At 45.2% G+C, this 27,529-nt stretch overlaps 2 protein-coding genes and 1 pseudogene across 2 annotated transcripts in view; all 3 read left to right on the top strand.

Annotated features, from left to right (window-relative positions):
• The window catches only part of LOC117082782 (vegetative cell wall protein gp1-like), a 158,724-nt gene that overhangs the window by 96,516 nt on the left and 34,679 nt on the right, over positions 1-27,529 (top strand). The window lies entirely within an intron of this gene.
• Positions 11,338-11,386, top strand: LOC117082899 (annotated as a pseudogene).
• LOC117082874 (cytochrome P450 2E1) lies at positions 14,724-26,007 on the top strand. The gene is made up of 9 exons (XM_033210022.1): positions 14,724-14,929; positions 15,821-15,980; positions 18,614-18,763; positions 19,148-19,308; positions 19,720-19,896; positions 20,786-20,927; positions 23,966-24,153; positions 24,647-24,788; positions 25,664-26,007. Exons 1-9 carry the CDS (start codon positions 14,753-14,755, stop codon positions 25,846-25,848), a joined length of 1,482 nt encoding a protein of 493 aa, XP_033065913.1. The 5' UTR covers positions 14,724-14,752; the 3' UTR covers positions 25,849-26,007.

The following is a 27,529-nucleotide window of genomic DNA, read 5'->3' as shown; positions in this document are numbered from 1 at the left end:
TAATGAAAAAGACAGACCGTATGCAAGATCAGACAGGTCACTGTAGCGGAGAGCTGGAAGCTATAGACACAAACGTGATGGGAACAATAGAAATTTTAAACCACAGCACTAGAGAAGAAAAATGCCTTCAAAAGGCTCACCAGTAAACTCGCATAGCTCAGGAAAGACTAAATTAACTTGAAGACAAAGCAATAGAAACTGTATGACTCCATTTACATGAAATAGCCAGAACAGGTCAATTCCTAAAGACAGAACACAGACTGGTGATTGCCAGGGACTGGGAGTAGGGAGAAATGGAGAGAAGCTTCTTCATGGGTATGAGGTTTTATTTTGGAATGATGAAAATGTTTTGGAAGTAGAGATGGTGGTTGCACAATATTGTGTATGTACTAAGTGCCACTGAGTTGTTCACTTTAAAATGGTCCATTTTATGTTAAATGAATTTCACCTCGATACATTTTTAAAAATAATAAATGGGAAAATGAATGTAACTTTCTGTATTAACAGACTGAATAAGAAAAACTATATTGTCATATCAAAAAGTACTGTAAAAACACAATAAAATTCATCCTCCATTCCCAATAAAAGTTCACAGCACTCTAGGAATAGAAAAGAATGTCCCTACCTTAACAAAAGGCAACTACACAAACTTACGGCTAACATCAGACTTAAAGATAAGTGGGTAAGGCCGGGCGCGGTGGCTCAAGCCTGTAATCCCAGCACTTTGGGAGGCCGAGACAGGCGGATCACGAGGTCAGGAGATCGAGACTATCCTGGCTAACATGGTGAAACCCCGTCTCTACTAAAAAAACACAAAAAACTAGCCGGGCGAGGTGGTGGGCACCTGTAGTCCCAGCTACTCGGGAGGCTGAGGCAGAAGAATGGCGTAAACCCGGGAGGCGGAGCTTGCAGTGAGCTGAGATCCGGCCACTGCACTCCAGCCCGGGCGACAGAGCGAGACTCTGTCTCAAAAAAAAAAAAAAAAAGAAAAAAGAAAAGGTAAGTGGGTAAATGCTTTCCCTCAAGATTGGAAAAAAAGTCAACAGTTTCCTCTCTCACCACGTGTATGAGTGTGCTCTCACACTGCTAATAAAGACATACCTGACACTGGCGAATTTATAAAGGAAAGAGGTTTAATCGACTCACAGTTTCATATGGCTGCGGGTCATGATCATGGTGGAAGGCGATGGAGGAGCAAAGTCACATCTCACGTGGCGATAGGTAAGAGAGCTTGTGCAGGGGAACTCCCATCTATAAAATCATCACATCTCGTGAGATTTATTCACCACCACGATAACAGTCTGGGGGAAACTGCCCCATGATTCAGTGATCTCCACCTGGCCCTGCCCTTGACAGCTGGGGACTATTACAGTTGAAGGAGAGATTTGGGTGGGGACACAGTCAAACCCTATCACCACTCCCATTCAACACTGTGCAGTAAGTCAAGAAAAAGAAATAAAAGGCAGGCAGATTGGAGAAGAAGAAACAAATCTGTTTTCATTCATAGATTATATAATTATCTATATAGAAATTCCTACATATTTACCCCCCAAAAGCTACTGGAACTAGTAAATGGGTTGATCAAGACTAGAATACAAAGTCGATGTACAAAAGGCAGTTGTATTCCTACGTACCAGCAATGAACAACTAGATAGGAAACTAAAATTTTTAAGTAAAATTAAATGTTTAAAAAATATTTACAATAGCATCAACATGTGAAGCACTTAGGTATTAATTTAATAAAATATATGCAGGATATGTCATGTTCATGGGTTGGAAAAGACTCTCGTTAGTGTATCAATTGTTCCCAGTTTTATCTATAAATTCAATGCTATTCTAATCAATATCTTAGCAATCAGATATTGGTCAAATAATTCTAAAATTTATGCAGAAAACAAAGGAATTAGAATGGTCAAAACAATTATGAAAAAGAACAAAGTTGTGGGACTCTCATTACCTAATTTATTCCCTCTACCCAATTTAAAGATGTAAATTGGCTAGGGAGAGTCCTCCTACTTAAGGTACAGTGAAAAAGAGTGTGGTTTTGGTGAAAGACAAAGACAAGTTAATGGGGTCAGGATAGACAGCCCAGAAATAGACCCAGACAAATATATCTAACTGAGGTTTTACATAGGTGCAGTAGCAACTTGATGGACAAAGGGTAGTCTTTTCAACAAACAGTGCTGCAACAATCAAGCGTCCATATGCAAAACAAATAAACCTTGACATATACATCATACTTCATTAAAAATTAAACTTTCCCAGTGCTTTGGGAGACCAAGGCAGGAATATCGCTTGAGGCCAGGAGTTCAAGACCAGCCTGGGCTGCATAGTGAGACCCTGTCTCTAAAAAAAAAAAAAATTAGCCAGGCTTGGTGGCATGCACCTGTAGTCCCAGCTACTTGGGAGGCTGAGGTGGGAGGATTGCTTGAGCCTAGGAGGTTGAGGCTGCAGTGAGCCAAGATCTCACCTCTGCATTCCAGCCTGGGTGATAGAGCGAGACTGTGTCTCAAAAAAAAAAAAAAAAAAAAAAAAAAACCAAAAACAGACACACATATGCACAAAACAGCTGGTTTTTCTTTTTTTTCTTTTTTTTTTTTTTTAAAAAAAAAAAATTAGCCAGGCTTGGTGGCATGCACCTGTAGTCCCAGCTACTTGGGAGGCTGAGGTGGGAGGATTGCTTGAGCCTAGGAGGTTGAGGCTGCAGTGAGCCAAGATCTCACCTCTGCATTCCAGCCTGGGTGATAGAGCGAGACTGTGTCTCAAAAAAAAAAAAAAAAAAAAAAAAAAAAAAAAAAACGAAAAAAACCAAAAACAGACACACATATGCACAAAACAGCTGGTTTTTCTTTTTTTTCTTTTTTTTTTTTTTAAAAAAAAAGAAAATTAACAAGATAAAAGTAGGGAAGGCAGGAGACCTTTGAGCCCAAGAGTTTCTATCCTGAACTTTGATTGAAAGGATGTTTTAATTCGGGTGATATTTGGACGTACATATGCAACTTCAACACTGAATTATGCCAACATTCATGACTTTTCTTTAAATTCTCTTAAGCTGTTTAATATCTTATCACTTTTTTACACACAGTAGTTGAACTATGTCTGACTTTTTTGCACTTTCATTTTACATCAATGGTTTTAATCCACATTAGTTTCTCCATTTAAATGATCCAATTAAGATTTGATTTCTTAGTTTTTTTGCAGGGGGGGTTCATATCCATTATTTTTAACTATTGTGACTTCTGCCAATGTGAATTTTCCTTTGTGGCCAATATTTCTCCCAATCCTATATTTAAAGAAAAAACTTTATTAGACAAATTAAATTTAACAGAGTTTAATTGGGCCAGAATAGGTTCAGAGAGACTCCAGTTGAGCCATGTGGTGGAAGATTTATGGACAGAAAAATAAATGTAGAGAAACGAAAATGAGGTCTAGAAACAGCTGGGTTGTTTACAGCTCTGTGTTTGCCGTATTTGAACACAGTTTGAACAGATGCCTGCTCTCAATTTCTGTACAGCCTTGTCACCGATGGTCTGCGTACCACACTCTAGGGAGCACTGTGCTAGGCCATACAGTAAGTTCAGAAAACTGTACAAAATTTATATACACACCACATTCTCTGACACAATAGAATTAAATTAGACATCAGTGAAAGTATAAACAAAATCTTCATAAAATTATTTTATTTTTAGTTGTGATATTGGCATTGTAAGCAGTTTGAGAGAGATTAGAGTAAGGTCTTAACTCTAAAGATGCAACAAAATTAACTGCATTTTGACCATTGTTGAACTTGAGTGTTAGCCATGTGGGGGTGCTTTATATTTCTCTCACTGTTTTTCCACATTTGAAATTTTCACTAATTAAAAAATAATTTCTATATAGTTTGAAAAATACCCCATTTCCACATGAATCATGAATCAAGGGATGAAAATTAAGAAAGCACATAGAGCTCAATTAATAATGGAAGTGTTAAATATCAACACTTGGGGAAGCAGTAACAGAAGGTCTTGAGGTAAATATATAATCATAAGCCCTTGTACTAAGAAAGAAGGACTGAAAATTAATAAGCCAAATGTCCAGCTGAAACTAAGCAGCATACTGGACCCCAAGAAGGGCAAGGGGAAAGATAACAAAGGCAGAAATCATGAAATACAAAATAATGAGGAAATAGAGAGGAACGCAACCAAGGCTTGCTCTTTGAAAAAGATTAATAAAGTGGATAAACTGCTTCTGAGACTACTTAAGCACAAAAAAGCACAAATAAACAATGTTTGGGATGTAAAAGGAACATAATGATATATAGAACAATGATTGTAAAGATAAGGCAATACTAAAACAAATTTATGTCAACAAATTTGACAGCTTACAAGAAATTACAAATTCCTAGAAAAAAATGTAGTTTTCACAATCAATTCAAGAAGTATAAAGCTTGATCAGTTATGCTGCTCTTCAATACATTGAATTATTAATTCTAAATGTTTTCACAAATAAAAATACCATATGGTTTCAAAAGTGAGTTCTTCTAAACCTATTAGATTATATCAATCTTATATAAACTATTCGAAAGGATCAAATATGAATGAATGGTCATCAAATCATTCTATGGAGCCTGGATAATTTTGACATTCAACGCAGAGAAAGACAGAAGAGAAAACTATGGGCCAGCCTCATACTGAACATAGCAGCAAAAATCAAAACAACCTGTGAGCAAACCTAATGCAGCTGCCAGCCAGCCCTTCCTCTGGGTGCAAATCTGTCAATACATTAAAAAAACAAAGTGTCAGGACCAAATTGTGTTTATTCCAGGGTCCCAACAGTGGTTCAACAGTAGAGAATATATAAATGTATTCACCACTTTAACAAATTAAAGGGGAAAATCATCTGAACATTTCAAAATAAGCATTTAGTACAATTCAACATCTATTATTAACTTAAAAATTCTTAGTAGACTAGAAATAAAAGGGAATTTCCTTAAACTCAAAAAGGATACCTATCAAAACTCCACAGCAAACATCATTCATAATGGGGCAATGGCTACTGAGTGTCCTCTTAGAGAACTGAGATATTTCCCATTAAAATAAAAATCAAGGCAATAGTGTACTCAGGATCTATTTGTGCAATAAGACAAGAAAAAGAAATTACACAAATAAGGATTCAAAGATATAAAGCAAAACTCTCATTGGTCACAGATGACAGGATGGTCAACTGAGAAACGACAAAAGAATCTACACAGAAATTATTGGAAATAAGAGAGTTTAGCAAGGGGGCTGCCTCTAGGATCAATAAACAAAAATCATTTGTGTTGCTATACACTAGCAATAAATAGTGGGAAAATGTAATTTATCAAGAACTCTGCTGAAAAAACTCAAAGTTACCTAAGAGTTAGTCTAACAAAAATGTGTACAATTTATATGCAGAAAATTTAAAAATTTATTGAAAACATTTTAAAATGGCCTAAATAAATGGAAACAGATTCCACATCATGGATAGGAAAAATCAGTACTTTAAAGAAATTTAATTCACAGAGTTTATGTGAGTCCGTTCAAAATCCCGAAAGAGTTTTTGAGGAAATTTAACTAACTGAGTCTTAAAATTTGTATGGAAGAACAAAGACCCAAGGCACTCTTGAAATAAAAAGTGGTGGTGGGACTTGAGGTATTGCTCCTCACAAGAGGGCATTAGCTGAGGGATCAGCCCGCAGACCCTGACCCAAACGACGAATGAATAAAACGTACACAGACACACAGCTGGACACTCAGTCCAGCTGAGTGTCCGACAGCCTACACACCAAGAGAGGTTTGTCACTGCAGCTGGCTCTGAGCAGCTTGCACTTCAGACATTTATTTAGTATACAATTAACACCAGAAGCTCTGAGTCAACACACTTGTGGATAATTAACATGGTTAAGAGAGTAGTTCTATGAATGATTAAAGCTCAGGTACCATGGTTTAATACCACCATGGGGCAATTTCCCTGGTTGACCTCCCCCAAGTGGGCCATCTGGCTCAGAGGTTAGTTAATGCAGGTGGGGTAAACAGACTTAACTGGGGAAGCCCCTATTGTCCCTAGTATTTACCCTATGACCTAATGCTCTAAGGTAAGAACCAGCTGCCTTCAGCCTGTTCAATTATTACAAACTGTGTAACCTTGCAGCCTTCCAAAAAGGTTTGTGACTATTCCCTATAACTTTCCCTAATATTTCCCTTTAATGTTTCTGCCACCATCCTGAGTGAATCCCAACAGGACTTGCACTATTTGATATCAATACTACTACAAAGCTATGATAATTAGAATGCTGTGGCATTGGACCAGGGAGAGACAGGCCTCTGATGCATCGCCTGTGTAAGAACTTTGTCTTGTGCTGGAAGAAGATTTGGGGATGAGAGGCAGGGTCCTGGGACAATTCATATCTATATGAGAAACTTCTTTAGTCCTTACTATGTAAAAATAAATTCTGCATAGATTTAGGGCATAAATGTGAACAGTAACAGCTTATAAATAAGCAGTTATCTTTATCATCTTTCTGGCTAAGAAAGGATTTTTATTTTTGAGACATGGTCTCACTCCAACACCCAGGCTGGAAGAAGGAATTTTTTAAACTCAAAAAGTGCTAATCCAAAAATACAAGACTATAACTTGAGAACATCTGTTCATAAAAAAGCAATGCCATAAATAGTGTAGAAATGTAACCTAAAGGATGGAAAAAATTATTGCAACACATAGAACTGAAGATGGAATAAAGCATTCCTACAAACAATGAGAGACCAAAACCCCAAGGGAAGAGGAGAGCAAAATACATAAAATACATGGGTAGGCATTTCAGGAAAGAGTATGTATAATTCTATAAGAGAGAGAAAGAGAGGGAGAGAAAGTTTCTCTACTTTATAATCAAGGAAATGCAAGATGGGACCACAATTAAATATCATTTTATATCCATTAGATGGGAAAATACTAAGAAATATATTAGTACCTACTGCTGGGAATAACAGGAACACTTAGACACCACTGGAAGCATGTAAATGGTTCAAATACTTGGAAAACAATCTGGTTCCAAACAATCTGGTTCCATGTATTTTAGGTTGCCCAGGTACACACTTGGCCTAGAGATATTCTTACACAGTGCTCCAGGAATCATGTGGAAAAATATTCCTAGTGTGCAGTAGCAAAACCTTGGGAATAATATGACAGGTCAGTGGTTAAACAAAGTGCGACATATTCTTATTTGTGGAGTCACAAAGTTGAGGAACTGCAGCAACACCTCTCGACGTGGTAACGACAAATGATGAGCAAAAAATTCAAGCCTCAGGGAATATAAATGTTACGAAATCCCTTTAAAAATCCAATTACACACTATAAAAAAGAAAATCACAGGGAACTTTCAAAACAAAATTCGGGACAGCGGCTACCTCTGGAGGGAGGCAGTTGGATGTGAGAGCTTCTGGCAGACGCGGCTTGAATGAGATGTTGTTTGGGGTTGGGAGTGCGCTGCCTGGTGTTCATACCTCACCACACTTGATAATTTCCAGAAGCCGTTCACACGTTTTGTCCTGTGTCTCAAACCCGGCACCAGGAGCCTCAGGGAAACGGCCGAGGCGCCGCCCCCGCGGCTTCTCTCTGGCGCCCTCTGGTGGGCGGGGCCCGGGCGAGCGGGGTCCCCTCGGGGCCTCAGGGAGCTGCAGCCCCAGCGGGCCCGGGGGGCTCCCTCCACCCAGCCGGGCTGCCACTTCTGTGTTGTTTGCTCCCGGAACCTTAACCGCGGCTCAGCGCGCGGGCAGGGCCGGCTGACAGGAGACAGGACCCAGCGCAGGGCCGCGCGCCCTCGGACTGGGAGGCTTTGTTCCTGCAGCAGCGTGGCTTGGCCTTTGGACGCGGCGAGGTTGTGTGTTCTCTGCTTTTGTTTTACTTGGAACAGACGTTTGGCTTTTGTCAAGGTCATTATTTCCAATGAAGTGTGGCACTGAACATTAGATACTTGCCCACACGAATGTCTGTTTTAGGGTTCTCCACCCTTTTGACAACACGAAACAAGAGGAAGTTTCCGAGGGAGAGCCCTCAAATCAGCCATTCTGAGCATGTTTTCAGCCTCCTCCGTGCTCCCCTCCCTTCTTCTCCAGAGCCTTTTGGGTGCCCAGAAAAGTAACATTCTTCTGCCTCTTAACTCTGGGGTGCAAGGATTTATGGCACTGATTGTCCTCCTCGAGCACTTCTGAGATGTTTGATGCTTCCTACTTGTGAGTGTGAAGGGAGGGGAGGGAAGTTCGCTGTCAGTCTGACAACACGTGATCTGCCACTGAGGAGAACTTGGCTGTGGAGGGAGGTCAAGTAGCCCAGGCAGGTGGGCATTCCAAGTGTACCCCCTCGTGTAGCCCACCCTCTCCCCACAAAATTGGGTCCTGATTTTATGTGGAAGATGTGTGTCTAGGAGCAGGAATCCACAGAAGACAAGATATGATATAGAAGAAACAGGCAAAGGGATTGGTACAGCATATATTCGAGGGCAAATAATCACTCGATAGGTGGCTGAAAATGTGAATGCCCTCGATATAAATTAATTTATAAAATAGAAGAAAGTATATTTGAACAAATTTAAAACTAATATTCTAAAACTAAAATTGCCGAGATTTGGGGCAGAGTGTATATTGCAAGAGAAGTAGAGAAGAAAAGCATGCTAAGGTCCCTTCTTGTTCAGATAAGAAGATATTGACAAATTATTCAAGTTTATAAAAAACTATAAGTCTATATGTACTTTCAGATTCAAGGGTAACCACTGGTAGAATAACAACAGGATTCCAAATCATCAAGCGAAAAGAAGAACAAACAGAAAATGATCAATCCAAACACAGGGAAAGGAAACACACACACACACATACATATACACACATGCACACACACATACACACTCGTGCACACACACATACATATATACACACATGCACACACACATGCACACACACATGCACACACACATGCACACACATACACACTCGTGCACACACATACACACACATACACACACATACACACATGCACACACACATACATGCACACACACATGCACACACATACACACTCGTGCACACACATACACACACATACACACATGCACACACATACACACTCGTGCACACACACATACATACACATAACAGCCAAATTTAGTGATATGATAAATATGACTGTTTAATTCTCCTATAAAAAGGAAAATCTTTCTTTTTATGTCAAAGCTATAGAATGTTTACAGGACACCTATCAAGAACAAAAATGACATAAAGATACTTTAAATATTGTGATGAGCAAACATAGACCAGGGAACTACTGTGAAAAGCAAACACATGTAGTAGCAGTTATCAGAGGGGACAAAAAGATGTTTATACAACGTAGAAGGTACAATTAGAAGATTAATTGCTAATTTTTAATATGTATTGAATATAGCTGAGTAGATATTTAAAATAAAGGATAATTTAATAAAACATGATTCTAGTCGGAGAAATCAAAGCACCTTATCTAAAAATGACCAGATCACATAGATCTTTTCTTTTTTTTTTTTTTTTTTTGAGACGGAGTCCCTCTCTGTCGCCCAGGCTGGAGTGCAGTGGCTGGACCTCAGCTCACTGCAAGCTCCGCCTCCCGGGTTTACGCCATTCTCCTGCCTCAGCCTCCCGAGTAGCTGGGACCACAGGCGCCCGCCACGTCGCCCGGCTAGTTTTTTGTATTTTTTAGTAGAGACGGGGTTTCACCGTGTTAGCCAGGATGGTCTGGATCTCCTGACCTCGTGATCTGCCCGCCTCGTCTTCCCAAAGTGCTAGGATTACAGGCATGAGCCTCCCCGCCCGGCCATAAAGGCGACTTTTAAATTAAAAATAATCGATGGGGAAGTTCTTTTAGAAAACATTGTCTAAATTCCAAAGGCCACAAAGGAAAAGTCTGAACATTTTAACTGTATAAAAATCTAACTTACACATGGAAATCAAACAAGAGACTGGGAGGAACTTCCAAACCATAAAACGTAAAAACAACTACTATTTATTTGATAGACCAAGAGTCCTGAAAATCTGAGAGGAAATATGTAAAACCCCAACATGAAAAGAGAAGGAAGTGTTTCATTAAAAAAGAAATTCAAATAAATAATCAATAGATGAAAAATACTCTACTTCTTTATTGACCAGAGAAATGCAAATTAAAGTAATGACATACGAATTTTCAGTTATCAGTGACTGACAGTATCCAGTATTGGAGAAGATGTGTAGAAATTGGCACTGCCATACTACTGTGGGGGGTTTCAAGTGTTTCAACCTTTTCAGGAAGCAGTTTTATATACCTATTAACATCATAAGCCCACACATCTACTGACGTAACCGTCCCACTCCCACAAAACTGACTTACAGAGATACGTGCATGTCTGAACAAAGATACATCTACAGGTACCATTGTGGCACCTTTTGTAACATAAATAGTTGGAGAAACTATTTGAATTGTTCATCAACTCAAAATAGACAAATTGTGAAATCCTCACAAAATGTAGTATGTGTGTGTATGTTTATATAAATTGTTTTTAAAGTTTGGAAAAATACACAGAATACTTTTAACCATAGTATGGTACACGCTATTGATTAGTAATCAATCCCATTCCTAATTCCCTTAACATTTTGATGCATTTGCTTAGAAAGTCTTTGCACTTTCCAGCCTCTCTTGCACAGAGGAGTGGTGACATTCTAACCAATAATTTAAAAAATCTCAGATTTTCTGGAAGTTTCTTGGAAACTCTTATTTTCCTGATAAACAGGATAGACAAGAGAAGCACTTTCAGAATGGCAGGATAAGAAGCTCTGAAAATCTGTTCCTCCAGAATGGTGATGTGAACACCAGCAAAACTGTTGAAAAATGAATGGAGCCTCAGAGACCTTTGGGGCATCATCAAGAGGTTCTACACAGGCACAGTGGGAATCACAGAAAGAAAAAGAAGGGGCTCAAACACTATTTGAAGAAATAATGGGTGTAAATTCCCCAAATTTGATGAAAAACATCCATCTATATCTCCAAAAGCTTAATAAATGAATATTCATTTATTGTCATTTATTCGTTTATTCTCAAAATAGAATAAATTAAGGGAGAGCCGTACCTGCACACACTGTAGTCAAACAATCAAAGGGAAAGTGGGAGTCCTGGAAGCAGCAAGAGCGAGCTGAGTCATCAGGTAAATCAGCCCTTGATAAAATAACAGCACCTGTTGACCAGAAGCCATGGGGCCAGCAAGCAGTGAGATGACGCAGTCAGGGCACTGAAGGAAAACACTGCCAACCAAGATTTCTGTATCCAGAAAACATGCTTCCAAAAAGACAGAAGTATTACAACTCTTTAGAATTTGTCTAGCAGGTTTTCTATTACCCTCCCCCATTAATTAATTAATTAAAATTTAAAATACGTCTTAGCCTTTTGGCTAAGAACAAATGTCAAAAAGAAAGAGAAATTAAGACATTCTTGGATAAACAACACCGAGAGAATTCATACGCCTGTCATAAGAAATACTAAAGGAAGTCTCTTGGGTCAAAGTCAAAGAACACTAGTAACTCAAATCCACATTATACACAGAATTAAAGTAAGTGCAAAAAAGTGTTTTAGTAGGTATAAAATTAAAACTACAAATAATAGGCCGGGCGCGGTGGCTCAAGCCTGTAATCCCAGCACTTTGGGAGGCCGAGACGGGCGGATCACGAGGTCAGGAGATCGAGACCATCCTGGCTAACACGGTGAAACCCCGTCTCTACTAAAAAATACAAAAAAATAGCCAGGCGAGGTGGCGGGTGCCTGTGGTCCCAGCTACTCAGGAGGCTGAGGCAGGAGAATGGCGGGACCCCGGGAGGCGGAGCTTGCAGTGAGCTGAGGTCCGGCCACTGCACTCCAGCCTGGGCGATAGAGCGAGACTCCGTCTCAAAAAAAAAAAAAAAACAAATAAACTACAAATAATAAAAATAATTAGCAGAATTTTTCCATCTGAATGGGCTTAAAATATGGAAGCTGCCTTTGTAGGGTGAATTTGGGATTCTCAGTTTTCACTTCACCCACTTCCGTGTTGTTTGCATTTGTTAAAAGGAGATATTTTACTTTCCCAATTAAAATTATCTTTCTAATCTTTATAAACCATTATTTAATTCCAATAAATCTTCTCTATATTGCTTTACTAGTGAGTTCTATTAAAATTTTGAAGCACAGACAATTCCCCTACAATATAAAGTATCTCCAGGCACAGAGAAGACAGCGGTTTTGCAATGGTTTCTAGAATACTGCAATTGTTATGCAAGAACCTAATATAACACAAAAACTATAGCCCGATGTTATTTGCGGGTATAGATGCAAAATTACTAAAAATACTATTAACAAGTGGAATCCTTAGCATGTTAAAAGAGTATCACTCCATGAAGGAGTTGGTTGTGATGTGGAACTATGAGGTACTTTTTTATGAGACAATATAAAAGTTTATGGTACTTTTATGGTACATTGTGAGACAGTGTTTTCATCTGGCATCATACTAGCAGGTCTACAGAGAAAAGTCACAGGATTGTCTCAGTCAAAAAGACATTTCATTAACCCAAATCTCATCCCTGAAAAACACTGTTAGTTATCTAGAGAAAGAAGAAAATTGTCCCAATACAGTCACCTCTTTGCCATACCCAGCCAACAGCAGATGTGACGGAAGCCTGAAGAACTCCCTGCTACAGGCACAGGCACAGGCACAGGCACTCTGTCATCCTGATTATTTAACCTTGTCCTACAGTGTCCTGCCAATCGGATAGATACAAAACAAATAAAAGCACTGGCTTCTGAAAGAAGTACACAGAAATGTCATTATTTTCAAACAACATGTTCCCGTATTTAAAATTTGATGTTGGTTGGGCATCTAACAGTATTATGGCCAGAGGACTCAGGCCACAGCTGCATCCCTGTGAGGCACAGATTCTCCAGGGCAGGCAGGTCCCACGTGGGATGTGCACACTCAGGTAAGCTGCACAGACGAGGCTATCCTCAGCCCAGGGGAGCCAGAGGCCTGCTCTGCCTCTCCACCATGATGCTTCCTGTTCTCACCCCACCAAAGCCAAGGCTTCAATTTCAGTCTGTGGGGAGCTGACTCTGCTTCTGTCAAGCACTAGGAGAAGGAATCAGTAAGCAAGGAAACTTGTGGACCCCAATGGCTGTCTGTCTCGGCCAGGCCTGGCTGGGCCCACAACAGGAGAACAGGGTGCAGGGGTCTGGACAGCTCAGTTTCTGCCCAGGAAATTGTCCCTGCCACCTCACACTGGCCACTGGAAAGGAAAGACAGGAGGAGAGGGCGTGCTAATTCACCCATGAGCCAGTCTAGTTCTCCATTGTCAGTTCTTACCTCGAGGGGTGCAAAAAACCAGAGGGAGGCAAAGGCTCCTGAAGCTTCTGCCTGAGGCCAGTGCTCCTTCTTGGTTCAGGAGAGGTGCAGCGTTAGGTGCAGCACAACAAACGACTTGCTCACGTGGCTAATAAATTGTCAAAAGAAAAACTGGGTTGAAATGCAATATATAGTATGGAGTCTCATTTTTGTATACATACAAGTATAGAATGACATAACTCAAAATCCGCAAGTCATTTGGTTGGATTGTAAATGACTTTTATTTTCTTCATTTCTCATCATATTTTCTATTATACATATTCATTGCTTATATAAAAGTATAAAATTGCAATCTATGAATTAAGAACTTCTATATATTGCCAGTTAGAAGACAGAATGAAAAATATTCTCTTCATTCTAACCACACACACACAAAAAGCTCCACAAATTACCTGCAGACTACATTCATAGAAGGTGGAAGAGGGCCTGTATGAAGAAAATAATTAATACATGAAAGAAGAAACTAGTCAATGTGGAGCTCTACTGTGTCCTGGGATCAACAAAGACAAGATATCTTTAAAATCATCTTCCAAATTTACCCTAATGTAAAACAAATCCAATAAAACCCTAATGTAATTTTTTAAGAATTTAAATGTGGAATAATTCCAAAGAATAACTTTTTCTTGGTTTTCTACAGCCAGAATATAAACACTTTTAAAAAATAAAAACAGAGATTAACTTTCTCAGAATTGGTCGACTCTTTCTTTCCTTTTATTTTTCTTTCATGGAATTTTCCAGTTAATTTGAGAAAGTGGAATAGAATTCCGATGTTGAATTTTCCTTCTGGCCCCACTCATGTGGCAGGTGGTGATTCAGATACTACTGAGGGCTACTCAGACAAACCTCCTCATCAGACATCAAGAGGCTGTTGCACCAGGAGGGCTGGTACCCTGTCTAGAGGGGGTTAGCATGTGGCTGATGTTGTATTACATCAAACCCTACTCCAAACAAATTCATGGCAATACAGCTGGAGTTCCCCTTTGTCCAACCAGTGCCAAAGGGCAGGACAGTCCCTCACCCCACGTTCTTAACTGTGGGTTGGCAACATGTCCCTGGATGTGTTTGCTGGCACAGTGACAGGTGCTAGCAACCAGGGTGTTGACATGGCCCAGCTTCACCCTCACCAGGTCACTGACTGGAAACCCTGGGGGCCACCACTGCGGGAATCAGCCTTCGAAACGATGGCCAACAGCAGCTAATAATAAACTAATAATCTGGGCTACAGGAGAAGGAAGAAGGCATTGGTTGGTGGGTCACCCACCTTCTCAAAACACATTATAAAAAGCCCTGCGTTTCCACAGGATTGTCCTCCCAGGCTGGCAGCGGGACCCCAGCGGCACCATGTCTGCCCTGGGAGTCACCGTGGCCCTGTTAGTGTGGGTGGCTGTCCTTCTGCTGGTGTCCATCTGGAAGCAGGTGCACAGCAGCTGGAATCTGCCCCCAGGCCCTTTCCCACTTCCCATCATCGGGAACCTCTTCCAGTTGGAATGGAAGAATATTCCCAAGTCCTTCACCCAGGTAAGAGAAATAGTGTTGATTTTAGGGAGAATAACTCAGGAATTGGATCTGGTATGTGTGTATTCAACTGCTTTGCAGACAAATTGTGGTTGTTCAATACCAGCCTGTTGTGAGTTAACTGAATTGACAGCATCCTGGAGCGACACTCAAAATGTGTCGCCTGCGGTGCAACTGGAGCCCGGAGCCCGTGTGCCAAGCCCTGGAGGCCCCCGCCGGTGCCTGGTCCTCGGGGCTGATGATGGGGAGGCCGGCGAGGCCGGGCTGCTGCGAGGCCGGGATAACCGCGCTGGCGGCCAGATGCGCACCCGCTGGGCGTCAGCCTGTGTTTGCCAAAGCAGAAGTTGAAACGTGAAGTGTTGGGCCAGCCCGTGTGGCACCAATACCTGCCGCCTACGACTGTTGTGAACACTGAATGGGCCAACAAATCTAAACGTTAAATGAACTGATAACGCCCTCAGCATGGAGCAGGCGCTGGTGTTCGCGCTCTTGGGCGTGCGCTCTGCGGGGCGCGGGCTGGCGGCGGGCGGGGGGCACTGGCTCAAGCTCAGGCTCTCGCGCCAGAACCGGGTCCAGAACCTCGACTCCGGAAGCGGGCAACAGGGCGATTGGTGGGCGCGCCTTAGGGAAGGGACTTGAGCCGGAGTCCGCGGAGTTGCCCGAATCCAGGCGGGTGGGGTGCGGGGCAGCTGGAGCCCCCCGCGCGCGCTGCAGACGCAGCAGCCTCTTGTGGGGAGGGTCTCCCCCACCTGGGGCTGGACAAAGGCAGCCTTTCCCCACATCCCTCTGGGCTCTCTAGAGCAACAGCAATACCCTCCTGGCAGGGGTGTGGCTTAGAGCCCCGCACCTCCTCGCGGGGCCGCGGGTCTGACTTCCAGCCTCGGGTCTCCGCAGCTGGCCCAGCGCTTCGGGCCGGTGTTCACGCTGTACCTGGGCTCGCGGCGCGTGGTGGTTGTGCACGGCTACAAGGCGGTGAGGGAAGTGCTGCTGGACTACAAGGACGAGTTCTCGGGCAGAGCCGACATCCCCGCGTTCCAAGCGCACAGGGACAGGGGTGAGTCCGCGTCCCCGGCACGGGGCGGGGGGGCGCATACCACGCCCCGGGACAGTTACGGGCGCCAGCCACGTCGGCGATGGCCAAATACTAAACTAACAGTCATGTTACAGTAACAGCATCCGAAGGATGATATCAGGATTCGGGCGATGAACCCCGCGCGTTGCCTGCGGCGCGAGGCGCCCCGAGTCGCCCAGGAGTTGGGCCTCTCAGCGACCGGGCGAGTTCACAGGGATGGGCGGGGCTGTTTCTGAGCAGGAGCCCCCACCCCCACCCCCCGCTCCGCCTCTGCGCCCGCAGGCTCCTCCCGGAGCGCTTTCCCCTCCTATTCAACCGCCTGGGCACAGGTGGCTTCGTCCACCGAGGTCCCCTCACCCACGCTGAGGCGTCGGAAGCTGCGGACACCGCTCGCCTCGGGGCTTGGCTCAGCGCAGCTGGTGACCTCCAGAGAGGGAGCCTCTGATGTCCCGCTGGGGGGATGTCCTGAGACCGGGAAGGGGGAAGAGACCCACTGAAATTCCATCTCCCAGCCTCACCTCTGCTGTCTCCTCCACATTTCCTGTCTCCAGAGCCCCGAGTTCAGCAAATCCAGAAAACGGCCTGTTCCCTCTCTAGGGAGACGAAGGTTGGGGTCTGGAGGTCTGGCTCGTCTTTATCTGAGCATATTCTCCCAGCCTCCTGGCTTCAGACCCCAGCAAGGCGGGGCTGCCGGCCGGCTCCCCTCTTCCTGCTTGCAGACCCGGCCTGCTGCTGCTTTCTCCTTCCTCCCTCCCTGCCCCTCGGTTTCAAAGTAGATTAGAAATAACACGGTGTCCCACATGGAAGCCTCTAGTTCCACCTGAGTCAACTTTGATGACGAGGCTCCAGAAAACCTTTGCCATGCTGTGTGGAATTTGTACATGGTGAGCTCGCGCTCTTGCCCTGTTTAGTTGTCCAGTCTACATTCCTGAACATTGTGAACATTGAATGGGCCAACAAATCTAAAAATTAAACCAAGCGATAAGGAAGGCCGTCAGCACAGAGTAGGCGCTGGTGTTCGCGCTCTAGGCGTGCGCTCTGCGGGGCGCGGGCTGGCGGCGGGCGGGGGTCGCGGCTCCAGCTCAGGCTCCCGCGCCAGAACCGCGTCCAGAACCTTGTCTCCGGAAGCGGGCAACGGGGTGGTTGTATCACAATTAGTGGCATTTGGTTTTCCTTCTTTTACATTCTGGGTTTGTTTTACTTCTCTGGGGTTGCCAAAAACAAAATTAACCATCTCAGACCTTGTCGTTAACACAGGAGGAGCATTACTGGAGGCCCTGGGGTTCAGTGGTTGAGGAGCTCAGTTCTGGTTCCGGGGAGCCCTTTCTGCCACCCACGGGTCCAAGGCAGAGTCTGAGGCAGCAGGGCAGGGAGCGGAACTCACATCAACACAGATCGGGCCCAAGGGGACCTCGCTGCCTCTGCCTGGGGGCTCTAAAGCTTCATTTTCACATGATGCACAGGGCCCAGACTGGCGGAAGATTAGCAGAGTCCTGGGCATGGGCTGCACCTGGCCGTTGAGGGACAATGATGGAAATATTCCTTATTAGCACAAAACTGAGCACAGTCTGTGTGACAACGTGTCGAGGGAACTGCACACATCCTTTCAGAAAAAGTTCATAAAACAGAGAAAGCTTCGTTCCCAATCTAGATTTTTAACCTGTTGAACGCTGTTTAAATGGGTCATCCCGGGGTGCCCTCCACTCAACATGACCACGTCTGCCCCCCTGCCCCACCTGTCTCCTCAGTCCTTCCTCCACACCTTTCAGGATGAGATGAAGCCCTCAGTCCAGCTGCACCCCTGCCCCACCCACCTCATCTCATGTGGCCCCGCCCCTCTCAGGCCGGACAGCCTTGCTTCTGGAGCACGTGAGCACAGCTTTGCCAGGCACTTTCTGAGCGCCCTGCAGGCGCCTCCTAGGAGTGGTCAGTGGTCCATCAGCTAATGAAGTTGCGTAGGACATGACCCTTGTTTACTGCAGAATGCCCAGAGCTGGCAGGATGTCTTATATGCGGGAGGTACCCAAAATGTATTTATGGAGGAAGTGATGATGGATAAGAGGAAGACAGAGAGCCAGGGAGAGAGGGGGAAGGGGCCCCTGAGGTGTAAATGAGCTATGGCTGGGAGTGTGCAGGGGAACAGGGATAATTTCAAGGTTCCTATCTGGGAGAAAATAAAAAGATTCATAGTTCGTTGAGATAAGGGTGGGAATAAGTGAATATTTATTCCCTTATATAGAAAGGGAAAGAGGTGGGAGGTGTTCTTGGAGCGGCCATATGTGGTTTTATGTAGCATGGGGAAGACTCAGCAGAAAGGAAAAAGAAAGAAGGCAAATTGACAGCATGAAGAAAAGCACCCAGGAGAGGCTACATGTGATGAAGAAACCGCAGTGCAGACTGTGAGGGCCCCAGAAAGGCTCCTCCCCAAAACCTGACCAGTGGCCGGTGCTGGCAGCTCCCAGGCTGGGACATGCCTCTGTCTCTCTGTCCCTCTGTCCCCTCTGTCACTTGTTTACACCCCTGCAAACCCTGCTGTGCTCTCCCAGGCCCTCTCTAGCTCGTTTCTCCCCAAAATAGGTACTTGGAATAACCCTCTCCTGTCCCCTCTGCCTTAGGAATTATTTTCAATAATGGACCTACCTGGAAGGACATCCGGCGGTTTTCCCTGACCACCCTCCGGAACTATGGGATGGGGAAACAGGGCAACGAGAGCCGGATCCAGAGGGAGGCCCACTTCCTGCTGGAAGCGCTCAGGAAGACCCAAGGTACATATCTGCTGCAGGGCCCAGTCCTCATGCAGACCAGGGGCGCAGGGAGCCCTGGTTGGGACTCCTAGACTGCATCTGAACCACAGGGACCTACGGACAAGGAGAGGGTCCCGTGAGTCCACAGATACTGTGTTTTACAACTCTAGTTTCCAGCTACACACTTCAGGGAGCAAGGGTGGCCATTAAACACACGACTTGTATCCTAAATACTGTCGAAAAGCAAAGGAAACTCAAACAGATTCAGACATTCACTATCTTTTGTAAATCGCCAGTTATCAGGGCACCTTCTCACGGGCCTTGGTGAACCTCAGCGGGTGACTGAGCCGGTGGAGGAGTCTCCTCGTGTCCATCTTCTGATTACTCCGACTGCCTGTTTTCCAGGCCAGCCTTTCGACCCCACCTTCCTCATCGGCTGCGCGCCCTGCAACGTCATAGCTGACATCCTCTTCCGCAAGCATTTTGACTACAACGATGAGAAGTTTCTGAGGCTGATGTATTTGTTTAATGAGAACTTCCAACTGCTCAGCACTCCCTGGCTCCAGGTGAAGCCACTTTCCTCTTTCATCAATCATCAACTGTATAGTTTATATTAGAAAAAGAAGGAAAATTCAGGTTGTATGTGATAGACAGGACTGCAAAAGCCAAAGAGAACATAGCTTCAAAGGGTGTTTGATTAGACATCCTAAATATTACTCCCAGAGACATCTCTGGGGCCCTGCGCACCCCGTTTCGTAACGTCAGGATGTGTATTGACCTGTGTGTGCACATTTGCCGTGCAGAGTGTGCACTGCTGAGGAGAATGGTGCCCAGGAAGGACACTGTTGACCCAAAATACTCCAAATAAACAATGACTACAGCCACAAATTCAGGTTTGGAGAATGTGTTGTTGTTCCAACACACAGAATTATGTTGCATCCAGAAGAAAATAGTAAAATATTTTTTTCCCTCTCTAGCTTTACAATAATTTCCCCAGCTTACTACACTTCTTGCCTGGAAGCCATAGAAAAGTCATGAAAAATGTGGCTGAAGTAAAGGAGTATGTGTCTGAAAGGGTGAAGGAGCACCTTCAATCTCTGGACCCCAACTGCCCCCAGGATCTCACCGACTGCCTGCTTGTGGAAATGGAGAAGGTAGGCTCGGCCCTTCCATGATGTGGGCTCTCCAGGGTGGGCAGGGAGCACACGATTTCAGATTTACAGTGTGACTTGCACTCACTGGTGTCCAGGCCTTCCAGTGCAGCACGCTCTTAGTTTCATACACACACTCTTGGCTTCAGCATGACCACTGGACGCAAGTCAGCCTGCCTGGCTGCCAAGCTGGCCTGGGGCTTTGGGGTGGTGTGGGTGGGCCCCTTAGCCCTCTCCAGGTCCCGCTGCTCAACCCTTTCTAGTCCACAGACTTTGAGAATTGCATTTTGTCTGAGGAGAAGCCCTCGGCCTTCCTTGTGGGCATGTACTCCCCAACTGTGCACAGGTGCAAGACTTCCAGCCCTCCCCAGCTTCATCCACCTGCAGCCACTCAGGACCCTGATCCCCTGCCTCCTTCCCAGCTTGGAGAAGCTTCTTGTGTCCTTGTCTTGTCCTTTCCTGTTGCTTGTGGCTCAAGAACAACATGTGGAGCCCACACTGATTTCCCAGAACTGTCTGAGCATCTCCTCCACCAGTTTGGCCCCTCATGGCAGCAGACACTAGCCCTGTAGCAGGAGGGGTCAGCAGGAGTCGTTTAGCTCCTGCCTGAGCTATGACCAAGATCAGGGGGATGTCGCCTCTCCCAGGGTGGCCCTCATGCTGTTGAGGGAGACAGAGCCCTGTCCTGCCCTCAGCAGGTTTCCAGGGAGTCTCAGTTTCCATGGCTGTGCGGTGGAGACGGCCCTGTCTGTCACAGCTCCAAGTCACAGTTCCACTGGGACAGCCTCTTGGACACTGTCTCCTGTGTCCCTGTGGAGCTGGGAGGTGGCTGGTTCTGTGCTGAAAGGAGACAAGCAGCCCCTTCTCCTCCGGTCTGTCTCTGGCCTCACAGGAAAAGCACAGTGCAGAGCCCTTGTACACAATGGACGGTATCACCGTGACTGTGGCTGACCTGTTCTTTGCGGGGACAGAGACCACCAGCACCACTCTGAGATATGGGCTCCTGATTCTCATGAAATACCCTGAGATCGAAGGTAAGCAAGTGACTGGAGGGACACCGTGCGTACGGCTGCATCTCCCTGGATGGCCAGCCTTGCACGTTTTAGGCTGCAGCTTTCTGTTTGAAGCTGCTTGTTAACCCTCATGGTGATGTGGTGAGATGGCTGGATGCACTGCTTTGAGGGGAGATGTTATTGTCTGTGCTGGACACCTGGTACTCTTGCACACTGGTTGGTCCATACCCCACGAAGAAGCCCCTGGTTGCAGAAAACATCCCACACCAGAGTGGAAAGGTGGCAGGGTCTGCATTCTGCTCCATAAATAACTTATCTATGACAGAGAAGATAATGTCCCAGTTCCCCCGAGTAAGACCTGGTCTTCTAGGCAGAGCAGCTGGGGAGGTTGGAGCTGGAGGAGAGGGTCCTTGCTGGGGCGTCTTCCTCAAATGCAGATGTGAGGAGGGAAGTCCAGGAAGAAGCAGCTACAGCTGCCCTGGACCCTCGTCATTCCTTCCACAGGGCTCCTCCCAGCGGCACCTGGGGCAGTTGGGACTCTGTGCCTGGAGGAGGTGTGAGGGGTCTGGGCCTAGGTGGGCAGAGGGTCGTGCCCTGAGAAGCACCCATCTGGGCCAAGTAGAGGTGATGTGAGGGCACCCGCGTGCAAACAGGCCAGTCAGGGCTGGCTCCAAGTAAAGGGGAGGAAAGGGAGCTGCAGCCCGGCTGGAGACTGCCCGGGGTCCCAGAGCCCCTGCCTCTCGCTGGGCTGGACACAGGGCTGGGCAGCCTCTGCCCGAGGCAGTTCACAGCCGGAGTGGTGTGTGCCGCCCTCCTCACAAAGCTGCTGCTAATGGTCACTTGTGGTCTTAAGGCTCATCAGTTCCTGAAAGCAGGAATTATAGGCTCTGAAGTTATTTCCCCCAAGAAAGTCGACATGTGATGGACCCAGGGTCAGACCCTGGCTTTTCTTGTTATTTTCCTCTTCCTCTTCCTCTTCCTCCTCCTCTTCTTCTTCTTCCTCTTCTTCTATTTTGAGGGGACAGGGTCTCACTCTGCTGCCCAGGCTGTGCAGTGATGCAGTCATGGCTCACTGTAGCTTCTACCTCTTGGGCTCAATTGATCCTCCTACCTCAGCCTCCCAAGTAACTGGGCCACAGGTGTGCACCACCACACCCAGCTGATTAAAATGTAAAAGAAAAAATATTTTGCCTGGGCACAGTGGCTCATACCTGTAATCCTGGCACTTTGGGAGGCAAAGGCAGGTGATCACGAGGTCAGGAGTTCGAGACCAGCCTGGCCAACATGGTGAAAACCCGTCTCTCCTAAAATACAAAAAAATAGCCGGGTGTGGTTGCACGCGCCTGTAGTCCCAGCTACTTGGGAGGCTGAGGCAGGAGAATCACTTGAACCCCAGAGGCACAGGGTGCACTGATCGGAGATCGTGCCCCACTGCACTCAAGTCTGGCAACAGAGCAAGAATCTGTCTCTAAAAAAAAAAAAAATTGTAGAGACAGGTTGTTACTATGTTTCGCTGGCTGGTCTTGAACTCCTGGGCTCAAGTGATCCTCCTGCCTTAGCCTCCCAAAAGTGCTGGGGTTACAGGTGTGGCCACCATGCCCCATCCCTGGCCTCTGCTTTTTCAGTCACATGGAAATATGAAGGGTCAAGGAACCAAAAGTTTAGGGAAGGAATCATTGCATGGATCTGCAGCGATTATAAGAGAACTTTCAACTACTCTGCACTAGGGGAACCATGGACTCAAAAAATGTTTTAAATTATTATTTATGAGGAGGTTCCAATATAGACAAAAGGAAAATAAATATGATTGACATGCATATATCCATTGCCAAATTTAACATTTATTAACATTTTGCAATACTTATGTCAGAACACTTCAAAAGAAAATGTGTTACAGAGCCAGCCAAAGTCCACCTCCTCACATCTCCCCACCTCTCTCCCCAGAGATGGCTCCAGAATTGCTGTGTGGCTTTGCACCTTTAACAGTTATTAATTATCAGCACAATATTCATATTATTGCTGTATGTGTTTAATATTTCACCTGGGTACTGTACATAACATTTTGCAGCTTGTTTTTTTTCACTCAACATATGATGATGTTCCATGGGAAACTCCAAATACGGGAAGGCTAGGCAACTTGCCCAAGGCAGCTGTGACCTCTGTCAGAAAGACAGAGACTTTCAGACTTCAAGAAGTAGACCCTGCATGTCTGATTCTGCTCTGTAAATTCCCTTCATACTCAGAAGCATTCAGTAAACAAGCCTGGAGTAATTATCAATGCAAAGATTACCCTCCCAGAAGAAATTTCCAAAACACTTTCATTATCTTCTACTCATTACATGAAGAGAACTGAATAAGCCATCATCAACTAAGATAATGGATGCCAAAACATCCTGTAAATAACCTCATAGAGCCTAGCTCTTACTAAGTTTTTGGAGAATTTTCCAGTAATGCAAAGGACCTAGGGAAACTTAAGCACTGCTTAGGATGCTCCATAAACATCTTCTGGCTGGGTAGGGGAGTGGATGGATGGGGGTGGACAGACAGATGGATGGATGGATGGATGGATGGATGGATGGTTGGATGGATGGGTGGGTGAATGGATGGATGGGTCAATGGATGGGTGGATGGGTGGATGGTTGGATGGATAGATGGGTGGATGGGTGGGTGGTTGGATGGATGGATGGGTGGTTGGATAGATGGATGGATGGGTGGGTGGGTGGATGAATGGATGGGAGGGTGGATAAATGGGTGGATGGGTGGATGGGAGGGTGAATGGGTGGGTGAGTGTATGGGAGGGTGGATGGATGGGTGGGTGGATGGATGGGTGGGTGGGTGAATGGGAGGGTAGATGGCTGGCTGGCTGGGTGGGTGGGTGGATGGTTGGGTGGGTGGGTGATTGGTGGATGGATGGAGTGTCGATGGATGGATGGAGGGGTGGATGGATGTGTAGGTGGGCAGATGGATAAAGGGTGATTGAATAGATGGGTGGATGATGGGTGGATGTCCAACTGGCCATGAACAAATCCCTTAAATTTGTCCCATTCATATCCTGGCAGAGAAGCTCCATGAAGAAATTGACAGGGTGATTGGGCCAAGCCGAATCCCCGCCATCAAGGATAGGCAAGAGATGCCCTACATGGATGCTGTGGTGCATGAGATTCAGCGGTTCATCACCCTCGTGCCCTCCAACCTGCCCCATGAAGCAACCCGAGACACCCTTTTCAGAGGATACATCATCCCCAAGGTCCAGCGTGAGCCTGGAGCACACAGCATGAACACCATCTTATCAGCTAATCGCCTTCATGCCAGGGAGCAGGATGGGGGCCCCAAGACCCTTCCCTTTGGCAGGGTTCACCGAGTGGAGGGGCTGCCCCCTACTCCCACCCTGTTGAGTGCTGCTTCCCCAGGAGTGCTCAGATTGGCCTGGTGACCAGAAAGGTGGAGGAAATCTGGAAAAGTGCCTCAGCAGTTAATGCCTGGGACTGTAGTGAATTCTAATGCCAGGAACAATCACAACCAGTTCTGGGGTTAATCCTGTGAGATTAGGGCTTTCATCTTCATTTAGACCTGACCCCTGACTGCTTTCTATCTAATCCTTCACTAAGCAACTCCCTCCGTTGAAAATATACTATCTTCTATAGCATAATATTCAAAACAACATTCTTCACTGGGGGTTTCCAGGTGAAAGCCCACATTCTGTTAACATGACTCACTGAGACAGTTTTTGTTTCTTCTAGGGCACGGTCGTAGTGCCAACTCTGGACTCTGTTTTGTATGACAACCAAGAATTTCCTGATCCAGAAAAGTTTAAGCCAGAACACTTCCTGGATGAAAATGGGAAGTTCAAGTACAGTGACTATTTCAAGCCATTTTCCGCAGGTGAGAAAGATCAGAGGCAGCACCTTCCCTAGAGGAGCAGCCGACACTCCTCATGACCACTCCACGTGTGCTCTGCCCTTGTCCCAGGCACCCACTGACACCCGGAACCTCACTGTGTGCCCTGTGTCTATCGACAACATGACCCACATGTATTCTTCCCTGTTCAGGGAAGTTACATAACATCTTTCAGCAGCAATCCTGGGAATGAAGTGTTGTAGGTGGATTCTTTTTTCCCAAAGACTAGATATTTTACATCATTCATAGCTAAATTCTGTTTCTATTTTAACAAGACTTAGTGAAAAGCTCTCAAAGCCATATTATCCAATTCTCCCTAATTGTAAACCAGAGCTACTAAACAAAACCTAACCTTTGGTTACTGAGAATCATCACAGGAAGCATCAAAGCCTTCCTGGGATGTGACTCAGTGACTCTCTTTGAGGCACTTGTCCTCCTTCCCAGGGCCTCATCTTAGGGATTGTTGTGGGAAGATCACACAACCAACTGCATACTTTTCACACCCAAGGCTGGAGCCCCAGCTTCTAACAGGGCCCTACTTCCCTCCTGTAGGCATAACTGGTGAGCACTGGGGGTGCCTTCTTTACTAGGCAGACACGGTCTTCCCAACTTAACACTGTAGTTGAGCTCTGGATAATTGAGGTTGATGAAGGCTGGTCCCTGAATTAGTCAGTGTCGCTGGTATTCTTCCACTCAAGTACATTTTGTGCTTCTTTTAATAGACAGAGAGGGGTGAGTCCTGCCTTGTGATGGCCATTTGCCCACAGCCTCCTCCTCCCCGCTTCCCCTAGTCTCACTGTCGACAGCGTCGTGTCTCTGAAACTCCCTCAGTGTCTCATCAATACCATTGTTACTTCTAGGAAAACGAGTGTGTGCTGGAGAAGGCCTGGCTCGCATGGAGTTGTTTCTATTGTTGGCTGCCATTTTGCAGCATTTTAATTTGAAGCCTCTCGTTGACCCAAAGGATATCGACCTCAGTCCTGCAAATATTGGGTTTGGCTGTATCCCACCACGTTACAAACTCTGTGTCATTCCCCGTTCATGAGTGTGAGGAGGACCCCCTGAATCCCCTGCTTTCAAATAAGTTTTCAAATGGTTTGAGGACTGGCTTCCTCAAACCGATTCCTTTCTTTGCATATGAATATTTTTAAATAAATATTTTCCCAGAATATAAATAAATCATCACATGATTATTTTAACTACACGCGAAGTCATGGAATACCTTAATTGTTGAAGTGATTCTCACAGAGAGAGGTTTTTTTTTTCCTTTGAGAGTTTCGCTCCTGTTGACCAGGATGAAGTGCAGTGGTGTGATCTTGGCTCACTGCAACCTCTGCGTCCTGGGTTCAAGTGATGCTCCTGCCTCAGCCTCCTGAATAGCTGGGATTACAGGCACCCACCACCATGCCAGCTAATTTTTTGTATTTTTAGTAGAGACAGGGTTTTACCATGTTGGTCAGGCTGGTCTTGAACCCCTGACCTTAGGTGATCTACCTACCTCAGTCTCCCGAAGTGCTGGGATTACAGGTGTGAGCCACCGTGCCCAGCCAGAGAGAGGTTTTAAATATATGTTTACTTTAATATTAAGTTGTAACATAACTTTCATATTATTGAAAAGCTCTTCAATCTAGCATCACATCACTTCAGTTTCAGAAACATATTGAGGTGGGGAATTTGTATTAGGTTTCTCTAAAGGGACAGAGACAATAGGATAGACGTATATACGAAGAGGAGTTTATTAGGAGAATTGACTCACACGATCACAAGGTGAAGTCTCACAATAGGCCGTCTGCAAGTTGAGGAGCAGGGAAGCCAGTTCGAGTCCCAAAACCCCAACAGTAATCCTTTCCTAACGTCAGGATGCGCATTGACCTGTATGTGACATTCGCCGTGCAGAGGGTGCACTGCTGAGGAGAATGGTGCCCAAGAAGGACACTGTTGACCCAAAATATTCCACATAAACCATGATTACAGCCACAAATTCAGGTTTGGAGAAAGTTGTTAGACAATTCACTTTATAGGATAAGTTAATAAATAAGATTTTTCAAACCCAATTGCACTATCATCCTCATGATTCTGGAAAGGTTGAATGGACAAATGGTATCTTGAAGCTAAAATTAGTTAAACTAACAGAGTCAAGTGGTTTATTTTGGTAAAAAGTTTTTACCAGTAGCCTTACTGGTAATTAGATTAACCTCTACGGGAAAACACAAACTAACCCCTTATGAAATAATTACTGTAGTATCTATTCCTTTGATAATACAACATTGTGTATCCCCTGTACTTGTTAGTGCTGATGTGACTAAATAATGCAAGGCCTTGATGCATTTTGCAAATGTACATGTCCACCAGTTGAAGTAGGCTTTCTATGAACCACCAGTTGATAATATTCAGATCTTCCATCACCTGGAAACTAAAGATTGGGTCTTCTGGAGATGACACTAGAGAAAAACTGCCCTTGAGTCTCGCTGAAAAAAACCATACCAGGGTCCTCTTACTACTCAACACTGCAGTAAAGCTTCAGTGTCTTGAGCCTTGAGTTCACGTTTCTGGACTAAAGAGAGCTCCCTTGGTTTCTTGGACTTGTCAACCTATAGGTGACTTAAAATTGAGAATATCCAAGGGAAATCTTTCTTAGAAACAGATGGCATCACGAAGTAGACAGCTTTCCCAAGATGGTGCACCAAGACTTCATTTGACTCTTTTTCATTGACTAAGATTTGTTT

Source organism: Trachypithecus francoisi, unplaced genomic scaffold (assembly GCF_009764315.1).
Source record: "Trachypithecus francoisi isolate TF-2019V2 unplaced genomic scaffold, Tfra_2.0 Lachesis_group9, whole genome shotgun sequence".
Lineage (NCBI taxonomy): Eukaryota > Metazoa > Chordata > Mammalia > Primates > Cercopithecidae > Trachypithecus > Trachypithecus francoisi.
Note: the sequence above shows the minus strand (reverse complement) of the source record. Positions and strands in the feature narration are given on the sequence as shown.